The sequence below is a fragment of the Brachionichthys hirsutus genome, chromosome 4, assembly GCF_040956055.1.
Source record: "Brachionichthys hirsutus isolate HB-005 chromosome 4, CSIRO-AGI_Bhir_v1, whole genome shotgun sequence".
Taxonomy (NCBI): Eukaryota; Metazoa; Chordata; class Actinopteri; order Lophiiformes; family Brachionichthyidae; genus Brachionichthys; species Brachionichthys hirsutus.
In genome coordinates, this window is record NC_090900.1 from 3,885,539 (window position 1) to 3,901,474 (window position 15,936).

At 43.2% G+C, this 15,936-nt stretch overlaps 1 protein-coding gene across 1 annotated transcript; it reads left to right on the plus strand.

The window, feature by feature from the left end:
* The first annotated feature begins 329 nt into the window (after positions 1-329).
* On the plus strand, positions 330-11,543 carry LOC137893002 (T-box transcription factor TBX5-like). The gene is made up of 9 exons (XM_068738426.1): positions 330-365; positions 3,918-4,091; positions 4,302-4,396; positions 4,602-4,721; positions 6,223-6,370; positions 6,752-6,904; positions 8,647-8,738; positions 9,478-9,734; positions 10,969-11,543. Exons 1-9 carry the CDS (start codon positions 330-332, stop codon positions 11,541-11,543), a joined length of 1,650 nt encoding a protein of 549 aa, XP_068594527.1.
* The last annotated feature ends 4,393 nt before the right edge of the window (positions 11,544-15,936 follow it).

The following is a 15,936-nucleotide window of genomic DNA, read 5'->3' on the forward strand; positions in this document are numbered from 1 at the left end:
AGGACTGCTGCCAACCCCCCCCACCACACACTGTTCCCTCACACCACCTTACAAACTGGACGTTGTGTGTGTGTGTGTGTGTGTGTATGGGGGGGGGGGGGGGGGGGGGGGGGGGTTGGAATGTATTTTGTCCAGTGTGATGTGATTGTTTGCAGAGAAATGGGTTGACCTTGCCCTATAATACCGCACACACATGAACACGCTCAATCGGGCCAAGCTGGAGGTGTGTGAGACAGATTTGATGAGTGCAGGAGGTCTGGGACCCCGTCACCACTTCCTCCAGACAGAGAACAGAGGATCCAGTCAGCTGGAGCCAGGATGGGACAATAATGAGCGTTCCAGCCGCCACTGCCACCTCGTTTCAGGTATTATTGAAACCTTTACCTCGCACTATTCTCGTGTGTACACCAGACGACTACGTGCATGACTATGGTAATAATATATGAGGAGTTATTGTCCGAAAAGGAATGTTCAGTTTGAAAATTATAGATTAGTTGCTCAATATTTCAAGAGTTTAAGTAAATTATAAATGTAAAGTCACTAAAAGAATATTTGGGTAAGACAATAATGAACATTTTTTATTTAGATAATGTAATTTTTTATTATTTAAATTACTTATTTCAGAAATATTAATATAATCAGAAGACAAGTTAACACAACGCAATATAAAGGGAAATATTTAGCTTTGACACAATTATTCCCGAAGTTTTATGTTAAATTATTTTTCACTTCCATAGTGGTTACAATTTCTAACAACGTATAATCAAGGTGATTTTATATGAGTGCAAAAAAACCCTATTCCAAACAAGTTCTAAATTCAAATGTGTAACTTTAAGACAAAAGCCAGAATACACATTTATAATTAAAAAAAAATAGTGTTTAGTATTCAGGTAATGAGAAAAGGTTACAAATTTTGTAGAAATTATTTTTGTAAAGAAGCTTATTGCTGAGTAATAAAAAGCACATTTAAATTAAATGAATTAATTACAGGTACTTGTGATATTCTGCTGTGATTGAAATCTAAGATAAAGGGATTTGCCAAATCACTCGTTTTGACTGGAAAGCCGTGTCTTATTTGTTCAACATTTCAAATATCCATCAATAATAATAATTCATGTTCTGCAAAACAAATCATCGGATTTGTTTCTTTCATAGTTTACATGACTGCCTTTTTTAACATTTGACAACATATTGAAGTGTTTGCGGCCTGCTGGAGTTGGATGTAAAACGTGGTGGCAAAAAATTGATAAGTAAATGATCCACAACTGCAGGGTCAAGAGAAGATAATAAGTAATATACGATATTTGTCTTTTTTATTTTATATATCCATGTTTGATGCATCATATTTATTTCTGATTAGTTGGAAAGTCAGATGAGATGTGGAATAAATAATTAAAGTGCTCAAGATAACCTCCAAACAGGAAAAAGGTATAGTGGCTTTTCGAATATTCCTTCAGCGCCAATATTGTCTATTCGATAATGAGCTCCTATTTTCTCCTGCTTTTCTTAAATCACCCAAAATATATGTTTCTGTTATTTAAAAAAAAGGGTTTTCATTAACAGAAAATGTAATACTAATGCTCGAATACAGTACAACGTTAATATATTGTTATATTTTATGTTGATATTTCGACAAGAGCTCATTTAAGACATCACGACTGTTAATTGATAAGGATATTGATAGGGCAGATCCTTACACCCGCAAAAAAGAAAAGAGAGAGAGAGAGAGGCGCTGCCCTCTTCGCTGAGCGGCTCCTTGCGCTTTGCGTTAAAGGTTATTGATCCGTATTGAACCTTATTTCGGTCACCGGGGAGTTTGATACGTGAACACGGTAGGATCTGCAGTTGTTGCTTTTTAAACAAAATATAGGCACAAGCAGGTGTGATTCATTGCATGTACATATATGCACATACATTTACACCACACTATTTAACTTATTTTTTATGAGAAATATCCCATTCAGACTTCTTGGGTCATTTGTTTAGGGCTTTAATTACAAATTCAACACATCAGAATCAGGCTGGGTTTTTTTTAGGGGGGGGGCGCTATATGCTTTGGTAAGGAGTCGCGGAGCAACGCCAGAAGTAAAATGGGTAAAAGTCGCTTGCCTGGGGGGGGGGGGGCATGCTGCCCGCTGACCCGTCGCTGACCCCTTCAGCTGTGCGCGCCTGCTGTTATCAGGATCCACCTTGATCCAGTCAGAGTGATGCGCGCAGCATCCACACGCTGCGGCGCGATCCATAATGCGCGTGTCCCAACTGTTCTTGGGCAAGTGGGTTTTCTTGGGTCTTGTGTCACGGTGTAAATCCATTTCACTGTGTATATATCAGGTTAATCATGCTGCATTCTTCATGGACACTGACATGAAAAGCTTTTTTTTTTTATTTCGTTTTTTAGTATTTGTATACCACACTTCTGGTTCAGTAAATGTGTTAAATTAGGGATGAATTACATCAATATTTGTGTAAAAAGTATTTTTACCACGTTGTCGTTTACATCTTAATGCTTTACGGTCCACTTAAGATGTAAAGGAGTTTCTCCATCTCAAACGTCTTAATAAATGCAAGGCTAAAGGCCAAATAGAGTTCCTTGCACTTTCACCAGTTTCTTTCATTAATCAGGACAATTAATATTTAATTCCAAGAAAAAAAATCGACTTGTATATGATGCAAAACCAAAACAAAATAGGGCTTGGATTAATTCTCACTCAAATTAAAAGTATAATACAATTGTTTTGTACACGTGTGCGCTGTGTGTGTGCGTGAGTGTGAGTGTGAGTGTGAGTGTGTGTGTGTGTGTGTGTGTGTGCGCCGTGTGAGTGTGTGTGTGTGTGTGATTGGTCAGAGTCACAGTCGAGATTTACGCAGCAGACGCCGACAGTCCAGACCTATGGGAGTAAAGGGAAGGCGGAGGGGGGGGGGGGGGGCTGTCTGAGGCGGACTCCATTATGGAGGAACTGAGGAGCGGGCTTTATATCAGGGGTGCGCGCTGAGTCCACGAGGACAATAACGAGAGAGAGACGCGCGACATATGAGCCGAAAACGACATCCAACCTGACCGGATCTCAGCCTCCTGGTGCGGGAAGCAGGGCGGAGGAGACGCGCTCCTGGAGACGGAGACGGAGACGGCGCAGCGAGAAACAACCGGATGCTATTTCTGGAGCTGCGCGAGGAACATGGTGGCTTTTTGACTACAGAATCCGCAACATCTGGATAGTTGGATTAAAAAAAATAACAATTTGTGGAAGTAAAGGCAAGCGACTATAAGAACGCGCGAGAAAGCTGCCGAGCGCGCCGGGAGCGCGCAGGATGAACCTGCTTCCAGCAGCCTGAGGTAAATCCTTAGTCAGAGAGAAATCCAAAATATATTTATGGAGAATGACAGAGAAAAGCTGCGGTTACAGCGCATGTGATGGGATCCAGAGCGCGTCACATGAACTGCAGTTATCACTTCACGATTCAATAGGAGTTCAGGCCGTCCCATATCTTTATTTATTTGATTGTTACTTTAGAAAGTTCACGCTCACGCGCGTTTCATCTTCGTTAAAGTGGCGCGTTGAACGGCGATCACGATCTGAACCACTGCGGAGTAACGTCATCGTTATTCTTACTCAGCGAAGGAAAGCAGTAAATAAAAGTTCCTTTCTCCTCGCACCAAGACAAACGTTTACGTTTGTGTGTGTGTGTGCGTGTAGGTGTGTGCATGTGCACGATTTGCACAATATGTTTCAGACATGCATGTTTCAAATTCCATTCAAAATACGGAATCTATTTTATGGTAATATATAATAAAATGTTCAATGAGTGCCCTTCATTCAGCTCGCTGACGTGGAACTGCAATTTAACGTGTGTGTGTGTGTGTGTGTGTGTGTGTGTGTGCGTGTGTGCGCGTGCGTGTGTGTGTGTCAGAGTGTCAGTGGGACATGGCAAACGGTGGAGACCAGTTCGGTGTCGCAGATCGTCCGGGTTCGGACTGCATGGATTCCCCAAAAGAGACCAAACAGGAAAACCGTCGCTCCTCCGTGAACGCACCGAGTTCAACCCACGCAGCGTCCAGCCCGCAGGGTCCGGCGCGCACCGCCGATTGTAATGTAAATATTCCTTATTCATCGATAGATCTATCTTTCTGCCTAAACACTGAAATATTTTATTATCATTGAAGTAAAAACCGGTAGAGACTGCAGGTTTTCTTTGTCTTTTATTTATTGCAGATATTTTTTTGATATATATTTTCGGAGCCTGCGTCATGACTTACATTTTTAATTTTACGCACAGTGAACACTGTTTCTATTTTTCTCCAGGGGATGGACGGAATCAAAGTTTTCCTTCACGACAGGGAACTTTGGGCGAAGTTTGATGAAGTAGGGACTGAAATGATCATCACCAAAGCTGGAAGGTACGAGGAAGGAATAATTATGTTATTGTTTTTTTTTGTTTGTTCCTATTTTATGAGTCTTACACAAAACGCTGTGGTGTCAGGGAGGTCTGGCCCGACAGGGGACAAACTTGTGCGCGCTGTCAGGCCTCCAGGGGACGTTTCGTTCCTGCGGAGCTCAAAAGCTGCTGTTTTTACGCGTCTTATATTGAATCTGTTTGTTTAGGAGGATGTTCCCCGGTTACAAAGTGAAGGTGATAGGGCTCAGCCCAAAAACCAAGTACATACTCCTGATGGACCTTGTGCCGGCGGATGACCATCGCTACAAATTCGCAGACAATAAATGGTTTGTATATAAACGTATTTATTTAAAAGCTAGAACCCCGACGAATGAAGGCCTTGGGGCAGTTTGTTTTACACTGTTAATTAATTATAATATTAATTACAATATTAATTATTAAGCTTGACCGTCACTATTTAATGACTTACACCGGAGCCGCAGCACAAACTGTTATAATGTCATGATGACGTTCCTTAATTTAAATCAACCTCATGCCAAATCAAGGAATCCTGATTTCTCGTTTGGAATCACGTGTTCATGATCCGTTATTAACAAAAATACAGTTTCCCCACTAATGGCGGATTGGGAACTATTTTTATTCCATTCGGATGAATGGAATAAAAATAATACTCTCTCATGCTCTGACTCGTTACTTCAAAATGCATATTTTAATCACCTTTATTTGGATTATGATCCGGATCTGGATCCGTTAGCACAGTCTGCAATGTATTTAATATGGCCATATGTATACTTGTTTTATACAATGAAATACAATGTTACGGAAAAGATTGTTTTGCATTAATGATCGTGAAAACGCGGCAGAATTCGAATCTGCACAGCACAGATCAGCCCGATATTTTAATCAACCTTTATCCAAGATTCAACCAAGCGCAAAAATAAGTAGCCAACACCCACAAATAGACAAACAAACCAAAGTGATCACTGCTCCAAATCTTTTTTATTTATATGGCTGGACTCGTGGATTTTGGACAAACCCGCATTCTTTTTCAAAGCGAGGCGTCTCCATCTTAAATATTTAAGCCAACATGATTAATGCTAGACAATCTCAAACTGAACCATACTTAAAAAAAAGTTTAAAAAAATAAAAATAAACTGAAGCTTTAAAAAAAAAATCCAGGTAAAATCTCCCTTTAAATTTGTGTTGTGCTGCGGGTTAAATCCTGCAGGTGTGCCCTCGGTTCTATACCCTGTAACGGAGGCCCGTGGAACTGGGGTTCATATGAGACAAAAGGCCTTATTTTTCATATCAGACATAAACTTTTAGACAAAGTTATTTGTCGGCCATTAGTTTTGCTTATAAATGAACGCGCTGAATGACGCCACCCGGCAGGCGGGCCTTGTTTTGTGTTTGTTAACAAGCTACGGCCTGTTTGCGTCTTAACCAACAGATCACAGATTCCAATTCCACATAGCTAATCATGAAAGTTTTTGTTTTGTAGTTATTTGACTTTTAAATCATCTGTCAGGCTCCCACCCGGCGCCTCAACCCAGAAAATTACATGCGGGCTATAAAAAAAAAATCTTGGAGGAAACCAGAACATTTGAGTTGACTAATCTCCGGTCCAGATGTGGCTAAATGCGTAAAAGAAGGAAAACAAAGTGAAGTTTCTGAGCCCAATTAGGGAACCAGATTCTCTGCAGTCCGCGGCCTCAAGTGGGCGCAGGACGTCTGGCAGAAAGGTGCGCATGCGCCCTTACGAACCATCGTCACACACACACCAAGTGACCCTGCGTGATTGATTTTGGCATGCTGTATTGGTTATAGGCAGATGACGGGAAAGGCAGAGCCATCGATGCCCGGCAGGCTCTACGTCCACCCGGACTCTCCCGCCACCGGGGCGCACTGGAGCCGCCAGCTCGTCTCCTTCCAGAAGCTGAAACTCACCAACAACCACCTGGACCCCTTTGGACACGTGAGTCATGTCGTCTTAATGGAAGCTGACGTCACAGATGACGTCAGCGACGACAAACAAACAAACAAACAAACAACCTAATCTTTTCGAGCTTGTTAAATTAGACGTAATGATTTCTATGTCATTGATGTCCATCAGTTAATAGGCCCAAAGTCCAATTGGAAACACTCGTGGGGTGTTCTTTGTCGTGGGAAATGGCTTCGAATAAATGATCAGTGATTACTTTTGATTATATTTTGCCAATTTATGTCCGTGATCCATGCGGAGTAGAACCTGTAGAACGCTGTAGGGAAAAATAACTAAATAGTAAATAAAATGATTTGGTTGTTTCTGAAGACATCACAGATCTGTCAATCGTCCCTCAATCTGTCCCCTCTGCAGATAATCCTCAATTCCATGCACAAATACCAGCCTCGCCTCCATATTGTCAAAGCAGATGAGAATAACGGCTTTGGCACAAAAAACACTGCGTTCTGCACCCACGTCTTTGCTGAGACTGTCTTCATCGCCGTGACGTCCTACCAGAACCACAAGGTAGGCTTTGCACGAGGCACGAGGCACAGTACACCAGAACATCTAGAAATTAAGTCTTTACTTCACGGTTTTAGAAAGATGTTTATTGTTGATTTTAAAACGCAGTTTGATTGGCTATAACAACAACAACAAATAAATACATTTAAATATGAAGTTTCCCTAAGATTGGGCCTAAAATTCAGATATGCTGTCAAGGATTTGACCTTTTTTCATCGGACACGTTGGAGCTGTCTCATATAGACTGTCAGACGGGTTCACACACTCAGAGAGAAACTTTTGTCTCTGTTTATATTACTTTCTGTCTTTCCTATCCAGGAAGTCAATTTGCATCTTTGTTGTTTATGTGTCCATATACCAGTATTTGTAAACATGTCCCAAAATGAATGATGTCTGTGTGTGTGCGCGTGGGAGTGTGAGACATGTGTGAGCACGTGTGGCAGCGAGTGTGTGAGTGCTGCTCTGTAATGACCTGTTTCTTTTCCTTGATCTTGGCTGATCGAGTTTCTTTAACGTCAACTTGAAAGACGGGTCACCGAAGCTTGACGCCGCTCCTACTGGCCGAGTTTCCGCGAGTTGACTTCAATTTGATGACTTTTCATTGACACGTCTAAATGACAATACATTTTATGACACTGAGTGAATTAATGAACCTAAGCACAGATTTTTGCGTAGAACATTTTATATCTGCAGAAAAATAGACATTTACCCCCCCCCCCCCCCCCCCCCCCCATTTTGCATAGTAACACATATAAACTGGGAAAGTAGATCTGAAGTGTTGATGCCGCATGGTGCATTCATTTATAGGTGCAGCTTTTACCTTGTGAACCCAAATTTATTTTTATTTTTAGATTAAAATTATTGTCATAATGTATTAACAATGGTTAATAGTAGCTCTTGTCATTCAATTTTTTATAACGTTAATTTGTATTAATGCACAATTCTTATGAAACGACCCATTTCGGCTCACAACCTTTACACTCATTTATGTTGTTTGTTATTGTTGGAGGTAGTAGTTGAAGTAGTACTGTAGTAGTAATCGTGAGACAGGAGGACAAGGCCATCAGTATTAGGCATCACAAATAATTACACTATTCATATTCAGAATCAAAACATTTACATAATAAAAGTAGGTTATTTTGCAAAAAAAAAAAAAAGTGTGGACTCATTATAATGCAGTAAAAATACAATTTCTAGGATTTAATTTAATATACACATTTTATTTGTGTCAGTGAGAACTACTGGGCTGGTGGCTGAAAGGATTCCTCCATTATTAGCAGCATTTTAAAGGTTTTTTTTCGGGGACCTGCGCTGTGCTGGAGCTCCAGTCCTCTTGCCTGCTGTTTGACGGACACGCAGCTCAGAGGCTTCCTTCCGTGACATCACTGAGAAAAGTTTCAAGACCTAACTTCAAAGCTATGAGCGTCGAAGCTCTAAAAGCTTTGGCTTGAAATCCTTAAACCTGGCGACTGTTTGGGTAAACAGTTTATTCGGTGTCAGCTGGTGAGTACAATGTCAGAAATGTCGGCCGCTGAGGAATGCTGGCTGTGCGGCGCTCCAGCGGCCCGGCTTTTAACAGCTGCAGTTGTGACGGATAGTAAACCACCGACTTTCAGGCAGTGAAAAAGAACATTTAAAGAAAAACTCAAAGGTGCCTGCGCCTACCTGGACTCGTATGAAACACTGATTCTTTGTCACAAACAACCTCTTCTTTGTTCTTAAAAGATTTTCTGCATTGTGCTCAGATTACGCAGTTGAAGATAGAGAATAATCCCTTTGCTAAGGGGTTCCGCGGCAGCGACGACAACGAGCTGCACCGCATGGCCAAGCTGCAAGGGTGAGTACAGCTTTACCTTATTGCGAGGGGGCCGTGCTCCCAGCATGCTTAGAAACAAGATCTATTCTGTCTCTGAGGGTTGTTATGATGGGGTGCATATGGTCGAAGATGTTTGAGCGTGAGTGGAGCCGAGCGGTAGAAAGAGACGGGACGCCATCGTCAAGTTAAGGTTGATCTTGGCCTGAAGCCTCGTCCAGAACAAACACACAAGTCTCCACGCCTCGATAGACGGACGGTATCGCATGCTGCTGGTCTGCTGGGCTGTCACTGCTGATCATCGGGTGGCTCTAAATAGCGCGTGTCAGACTAATCTTCATTCCAGCACTGTTGCGGCAGCCGCAGCCGAATGAGCCAACGGGGCAGGCTGTTTCGCATGGGGAGGGAGAGGCGGCCGTTCTGGATGCATCACCATTTTGTTATTGTGCTGCAGCAGAGTGGAGCAGAGAGGAGAGTCTATCTGAAGTGACACCCAGATAGATGTTTATTTTTAGAACGCACACGAGTGTGTGTGTGTGTGTGTGTGTCCTATCTCATTGAGAGTCAGGGAGACGTGGCCCACTGTCCCCGACAAGAGCACAGGGTTCACCACGAGGCCAGAGAGAGATCTGAGCTGGAAGGAGAGTCAGGCAACAAACAACATGTCCTCACAGAGCTTAGTCCCGGACATCCAGTGGTGTGTGTGTGTGGCCTGAATGACATCGGCGTGACACTCAACTCCGCCGTTTTCTCCCTGTTACAGTAAAGACTTCCCGGTTGTCCCTCGCAGTACCATCCGCCAGAGATCCTGCTCCACTGGGAGCGCGTTTAGTGGCGAGGGTCGGGGTCTGCAAGGCTCCCCCGAATGTGTGGGATCCCCCTACAGCTGTGAGAACAATTTAAACAGCAGCAGTCCACAGGAGGCGCTTAACACCGCCCCACACTACGTCCTGCCTCGTCTCCACCTGCAGCACCAGCAGCAGCAGCAGCAGCAGGTGTACCCCTGCACCAAGAGGAAAGGTAGGGGGACGTGTGTGTGTGTGTGTGTGTCCAGAGAGCTCTAATGCTAGGAGAAGAAAAACGAATGAAAGAAATCCCTGACTCACAAACGTAGATATGTCTATGTGAAGTCGAGACTTATTTTAGAACAAAGGTCAGAGGTCACAAATGACAAATCCTCAGGGACTTAATTTAAAAGAGCATTCCAGTGGTTTTGAATGTTTCTCTCCATTAAGTACTGATTCGGTGTTTACTACAGCACCTAACAATAAGCGCTGACTTTTTTTTTAAAGTTCATGCAAAGTTCTCAAACAGGCTTCCTTACTTTCAGGCAGCGCCTATGAAAATCCGTTAGTCACGGCAGACACAGCTTTTTCTTGTTGGAACGTTCGAGTGAGTGAGTCAGGATTTCAGCGACGGCTGCGTTCAAGAGTTATTTTCAATGTTCGTGTTTGCAACAGCTGCCAGGATAATGACGATCATATGAATATTACAAATAAAAAACAACCTAGTTTTCTTTTTGTGTGAAAGACCTCAAATGACCGTTTGGTCATAATTTATCCGACTGTAATTACAGAGAGCAAACAGGAAGTAAATCCACATTTTATGTATTAGTATTAGATTACCTAAAATATCTTTGATGTTTTAACATTTACACATGCTTGCGTGGGTTTGATCAGATGAAGCAAAGATTTAAAGGAAATCAGCAACAGTGACAACTGCATCTGCCCTTTGCCAGAGGAGATACTCAGAGGACGCATCTGAAATGGTGTGGCAGGAAAACAAATGTAAAGAGGTTGAAAACACCAAGTCTTTAGATTCCTAAATGTTTTCTGTTGATCACAAAATTAATCCCAGATGACTGAGTTAATTTACACTTTCAGTTTTGGTGGAGCTGATAGAAAAAACATGTAATTTACCACATGGAGTGTCAGAGTGAATTAGTGCAGAACATACCTTGATGTGCAAGGATTTACTGAGAGGTAATATGGGTTCTTCACCTCAAGGAGGGCAAATCTTTTTTTTTTGTCTCTTCATTAGTAGAATCACTCAGAATGTAAGGAATTGATCTGGATGAAAATCATTTCCAGATCACCACCTGGAACCAGAGTTTTTTTTTTTTTTTTTACCAACTTAATGAATAACTCCTACGATGCTTGGATGTGTTTTCTTTACTGCACTTTGTGTTCTCTTGGGCGCTTTAATGTGACGTCGAATGAAAAGCCAACACAATATTTTCTCTCTGTCTCTGCAGCGGTCGAGAACTGCTCTTCAGGAAACCGCCAGCACTCGTACAAGAAACCCTTCCCTGGAACCTCACCTGGCGAGGGTGAATTGTACTATCACCCCTCCTCGTACCCTCACCCTCCGCCCGGTGTGTCCAACAACCCTGCCCTGGCTCTCACTGACTCCCCCTACAGTTCTGACATGGGCCAGCGTCAGGCGTGCATGTTTGCTGGCTCTGAGTCCAGACTGGATGAACTCAACTGTACATCCTGGTCGTACGGCTGCCCGCTCCCCTCTGCCATGACCCCCGTGGAGCCCTACCCACCTTACACCCCTCATCCCTACAGCTCAAGCCCTCAGGGCTCTCGACTCAGCACTTCCACCCACCAAAGCTCCCCTCCCCTGGTAGATCACATGACCCACGATCCCTATCAGAGCGCCGGACATCCACCTCAGAACTCCCAAAACATTCCGAACAGACAGCTCAGCCCTCCTCTGAGAGAGTATCCGCGCTACACGCCCAACCTGTCTCCTCTTTACCACACTCTGGAGGCACACACACACATCAGATGTGGAGTCCCAGAGTGGAGCGCAGCCTCTTAAGTGAACGCTATTACATTCGTGAAAAACTGAGTGGCGGAGGTGAAATTCTTTGTCTCCTCTTTCTGCCTTTCCCAAAGATGCTGCACAGTTAAACTGACTAAATGTGATATTATCTCTGTAAAGTAATTGTGAAAGTGTGATTTTGTGCTGTGTGAAGAGGTTTCATGCTTGTCCCCTGTGTTGGAGCAGTGGCACGTCTAAGACTGGATTTGGACATCCATGGTGTTTCAGTCATTAAAAAAAAAAGAGTCTGAGCAGCACAAGCAAAGTTGTATTTCATCATCTTTCCATAACCCAGACTGTGTCATACAAATGTTTGCACTGTGAGCCCCGTAAATTCAGACCGTGAGTAGCATTAAGCTGCTTTCCTCTCCATTGTGAAAGATGTAAATCATGGAATGCTGTCAGATGAGCAGTTACAAAATAATCTGAGCTTCCACAGAAGAGCCTGAGGGGGACCCTTTTTTATTTTTTGTATTATTCCATCGGAGCAAAGCACAGCACCATGCTCAGTCTTAGTGGCGTGCGTTGTCCGTGTGTGCGTGTTTGTATGTAAAGCCTATGTCAGCTCAGCTCAAGGATGCTATGAGCTAATTGCAAAATGAGACAGACAGTAGTAGCTGCAGGCGCTACGTCATAGAGATAAACAGTTTGTTTAGAATGTGCTACAGGCTAAAAGACCTGTAAACACTGTTCTGCAGCATTCTGGGTAAATGCACCGCTCGGCATCACGCAGCTGTCACTGCTGTCCTCTTAGTCACCTCCGGTCAGCCAATCGGATTTGCCGTTCACAGAGCGTGAGCCAGTGAGCACATGCCTCTCTTTTATTCAGAGCTGACCAGTTAGAGCTAAAGAGCAGCATGCCTCACAAGTGTGTGTATGTGCATGCGTGTGTGTGTGTGTGTGTGTATTAACCCATTTCTGTTTTTTAATGATTTATTCATGAGTCAAGTGAGCATTGCTCAGCAAACACAAATAATCAAAATGTGATAAAGTTGATACGTGTTTAAAAAACTCCTTGTCACGCCCCTTCAGGATTTCCCCTATTAATCACTTTGAGAGGATTGATTATTATACATTTTCCTGCATATTTAATGTTGTTTCTTTCCTCCTTTCAGTTTTAAAAGGTGCAACGTGGGATGTCGTTTTATTTTTTGCATAATGAAGCCGTTTTAATATTTTCAGCCGGGTGGTTTTCATGCAGTAACATATGCGAAGGCGCTCTAATATTACGAACCATCGCTATGCAGATCTTTCCTTTACATGTATTTGATTTCTGGATGTGTGGTTGAGTATGTATGTGAGTTTCAATGAGCTTTTTGCAGCCGTGTTCCTGCTTATAGTATTTATTACTCGAGAGATTCGTAAAGATTAGTTTGTGGTTAACTTGTGAAACAAGACGGTATTGTTCAGATATTTCCTTTCCTTTGACGGTTTCTGATTTCACCCTCCATCTCCAAGTGGTAATAAATAGTTGTGATAAGCAAACAATATTTTCTGTTGTATGGAAATAAAAACACATTTATTTACAAAACTGAATAAATTTTTATATAATTTTGCATAAGTGGAGTGAATGTTGTCTTCTTCTTTGTGTTTAGACGACACATAAAGCAGGCTCAGGTGATCAACATTCCCAGTGGATTATTTTAAGCATCTTGGGAGTGGAAACTCCTCTAAGTGCTGTGCAGACAGTTCATTGGTTAGGACCTGATAACAAGGCACCTTTTCCCAAATACATGTTCCAAAAGTATCTGACGTTCCCATTCTACCATGTAAAGTGTATTGTTCCTAGGGTGAGTGTGCACTCGGCTATCTTATCAAGTATAAGGAACCCCAGTGTCTCCAACGCTTGCTGTCGGAGCGGTGAGGGGCGGGGGCGCTGTGCATACCTTGTCCGCCTCCTCTAATCTCTGACAGGTTGTTTGGCATCTCCAGTCTCCACCAGCTGGACCCCCTCATCGACAACCTGCTGCTCAGAGAGGATGCAAGACAAAGAAAGGAGGGGATGTGTTGGTAGCCCCCCCTTTCCTCTAGGACTCTGAACTGCCATTCTTGCCTCGCTTGGCATCTCATATGTTTTGCGACTCTCGCTGCAAAGTTAACCCCTTAATCCTTGGACACGCTCAGAGTTTGCAACCTTCTCAGAGAATGATAACTGGATGGATTTGTTTTGAGAGGTTGCTAAATCATTGAATGTCTTGGGTGCTTACATTTAATTCTGATACAGTTTTTAAACCTCTCTCCCCCTTCTCTTTCTTCATTTCTCTCTCTCTCGTTCATACACAATAAGGTCAGAGGTTAAGCGGGCAGCCCTTCGGCGGGCCTGTTCCTCCTTAACCCCTCATCTCCAGAAAAACTCAGGCCAAGGTGAGGGAAGGGGGAGAGGAGGGGGGTAAGGTCCCATATGGGGGGGGGGGGGGGGGGGGTCTCCGAGTCTGAAGATGGATTGCATCACTTCATGCTTGCTTGTACAGTAACACAGCTCTGTGATGACCTCTGCATGGCTGGGAGTGAGCTGGGAGGATGAAGCGCTGGCTGAAGTGGTAAAGTTATATTAAACACACAGAGTGTGTGCTTGTGTGTGTTTAAAGGACCTTAATCCATCTGTGGAGGACTTTCTCAGACTTACTGGTCAGACAGCAGATTGATGAAGCTTTGTGATCAAAGAGCCTAAGTGGTGCTTATCATTATCTCCCCAAGACCCCCCCACCACCACCACACATGCCGCTGACCCCTCCGCCTACACATTCTCCATTTCCCATCCTTTTCCAAAATTACTACTCTGTGATGGTTTCTAGCAGACAAGCAGCCACAATTTATTTTGTCATTGTCACAGACAAGACTTACACATGCTATAACCAAAAAAAAAAAGACTGACGTTTTTTAAAATGACATTCATTTGGCCTGCAGACTTATAACCATTAAACTGTGAAGGTTCATCTATGCCGAGTAATTTCGCTCGCAAAGTAAGGCGTTTTAAAAAAGCATCACAGACATATTTAAAGCTTATTTCATTACAGCCTGAACTATTGGTCTGAATCTATAAATGTGCAATTCAGGCTTTCTCAGGACACTGACAAACATTTGTGTGATGTCTTGCATTAGTGATTTTTTGAGAACCATTTTGTGAGGAATAAGTGGTCCGAGATGGAGTGTAATTGGTAAAGTTGATTACGGGATGTCTCTATGGGGCTGATGGCGCTCTGTCTCTGTGGCGGTAAAGAGAAATAGCATGGCGTAAAATAAAACAGCAGTAGGAAATAAAGATTGGATTTACGGAAAAGCTTATGAGTGAATATCCAAATTACAGCATGTGGAAGACAATTTAACCGAAGCCTGTTGAGGTGAGAGTTATGGCTTTATCAGGCCCCGTAAAATGGTGATAAAATAAGTTGCTGGATGCATCAAACCCTTTTATTCCAGAACATGTTAACGCACTAAGACATAAGCATCTGTAATTAGAACCAGTAAGCACTCGCTGTATGGCACTAAGAGGTTAACACAATGGCAGTACAATGTAGAACAATGGATGCTCGGCCATTACACAGGATTCCACAAAGTAGGCTGGTGGAGCTTTATTTGAGTGATACTATCCATCCTTGTTGTTATTTAAAAGCCACAAGAATGGTCTAATGTTGTTAAGCATGGTATAGTTACAAGTCTGAGACCGCAGCTAATTCCCCCCCTAAATGAGAGTTTATGGCTGAAACAGCACTGAAATCACTGAAGTAGATCTTAATATGAGCATAAGCGCTGTCAGGATAAGAGGCCAAGTAGGAGCGTGTGTGTTGGGGGGGGGGGTTGTGCTCAGATTGTCCAGTGTGTTGGTCTGAAAGACAAAGACAGGGGTTAAAGGTCAAACTAACAGCAGACAAGGCCGGTACCGGGGTCAGAGGGCTCAGACTAACCTCATCAGTGGTGGTTGTTTATCTGACGACTTACAAACTGCCATGCTGCACTCTCACTTTCAGGCCTGTCCAACAACTCACTGAAAGGAATAATCGTGCAAAGACCACGAAAAAGCAGGTGTGAAAATATGCTGTGAGCATCCAGATCCGCGGCGTGCACCACGAGGCATTCACGTTCTACGATCAGGTCCGTGAAAATAACGTTAGCATCCCCGATATTCTTGTCACTCTCTGAAGTAGGAGCAGAACAATTTTAAAAAAGGACACTGTGATGTGAGCCAGAATAATTGTTTTAACTCCTGACATACCGCCAAGGTCCAAAGACTGGCAGCCAAACAGGCATGACAATGTGAAAGGGATAGAGGCGCTCCCGCAATGGGTGGTGAGGGGGGTTTTCGGGACGTCATGGAGCCAATGTCCCGTCTGATTACAGCCAGAGGACTGGAGAGGCACGCTAATCCTCACACGCACATACACATACACAA

Excerpts from the sequence above, each read along its gene's own strand:
- LOC137893002 (XM_068738426.1), top strand. The coding sequence starts at position 330 with ATGAGCGTTCCAGCCGCCACTGCCACCTCGTTTCAG. Across the intron at positions 6,371-6,751 it reads ACCTGGACCCCTTTGGACAC|ATAATCCTCAATTCCATGCA; the intron begins GTGAGTCATGTC and ends TCCCCTCTGCAG. Across the intron at positions 8,739-9,477 it reads CGCATGGCCAAGCTGCAAGG|TAAAGACTTCCCGGTTGTCC; the intron begins GTGAGTACAGCT and ends TCCCTGTTACAG.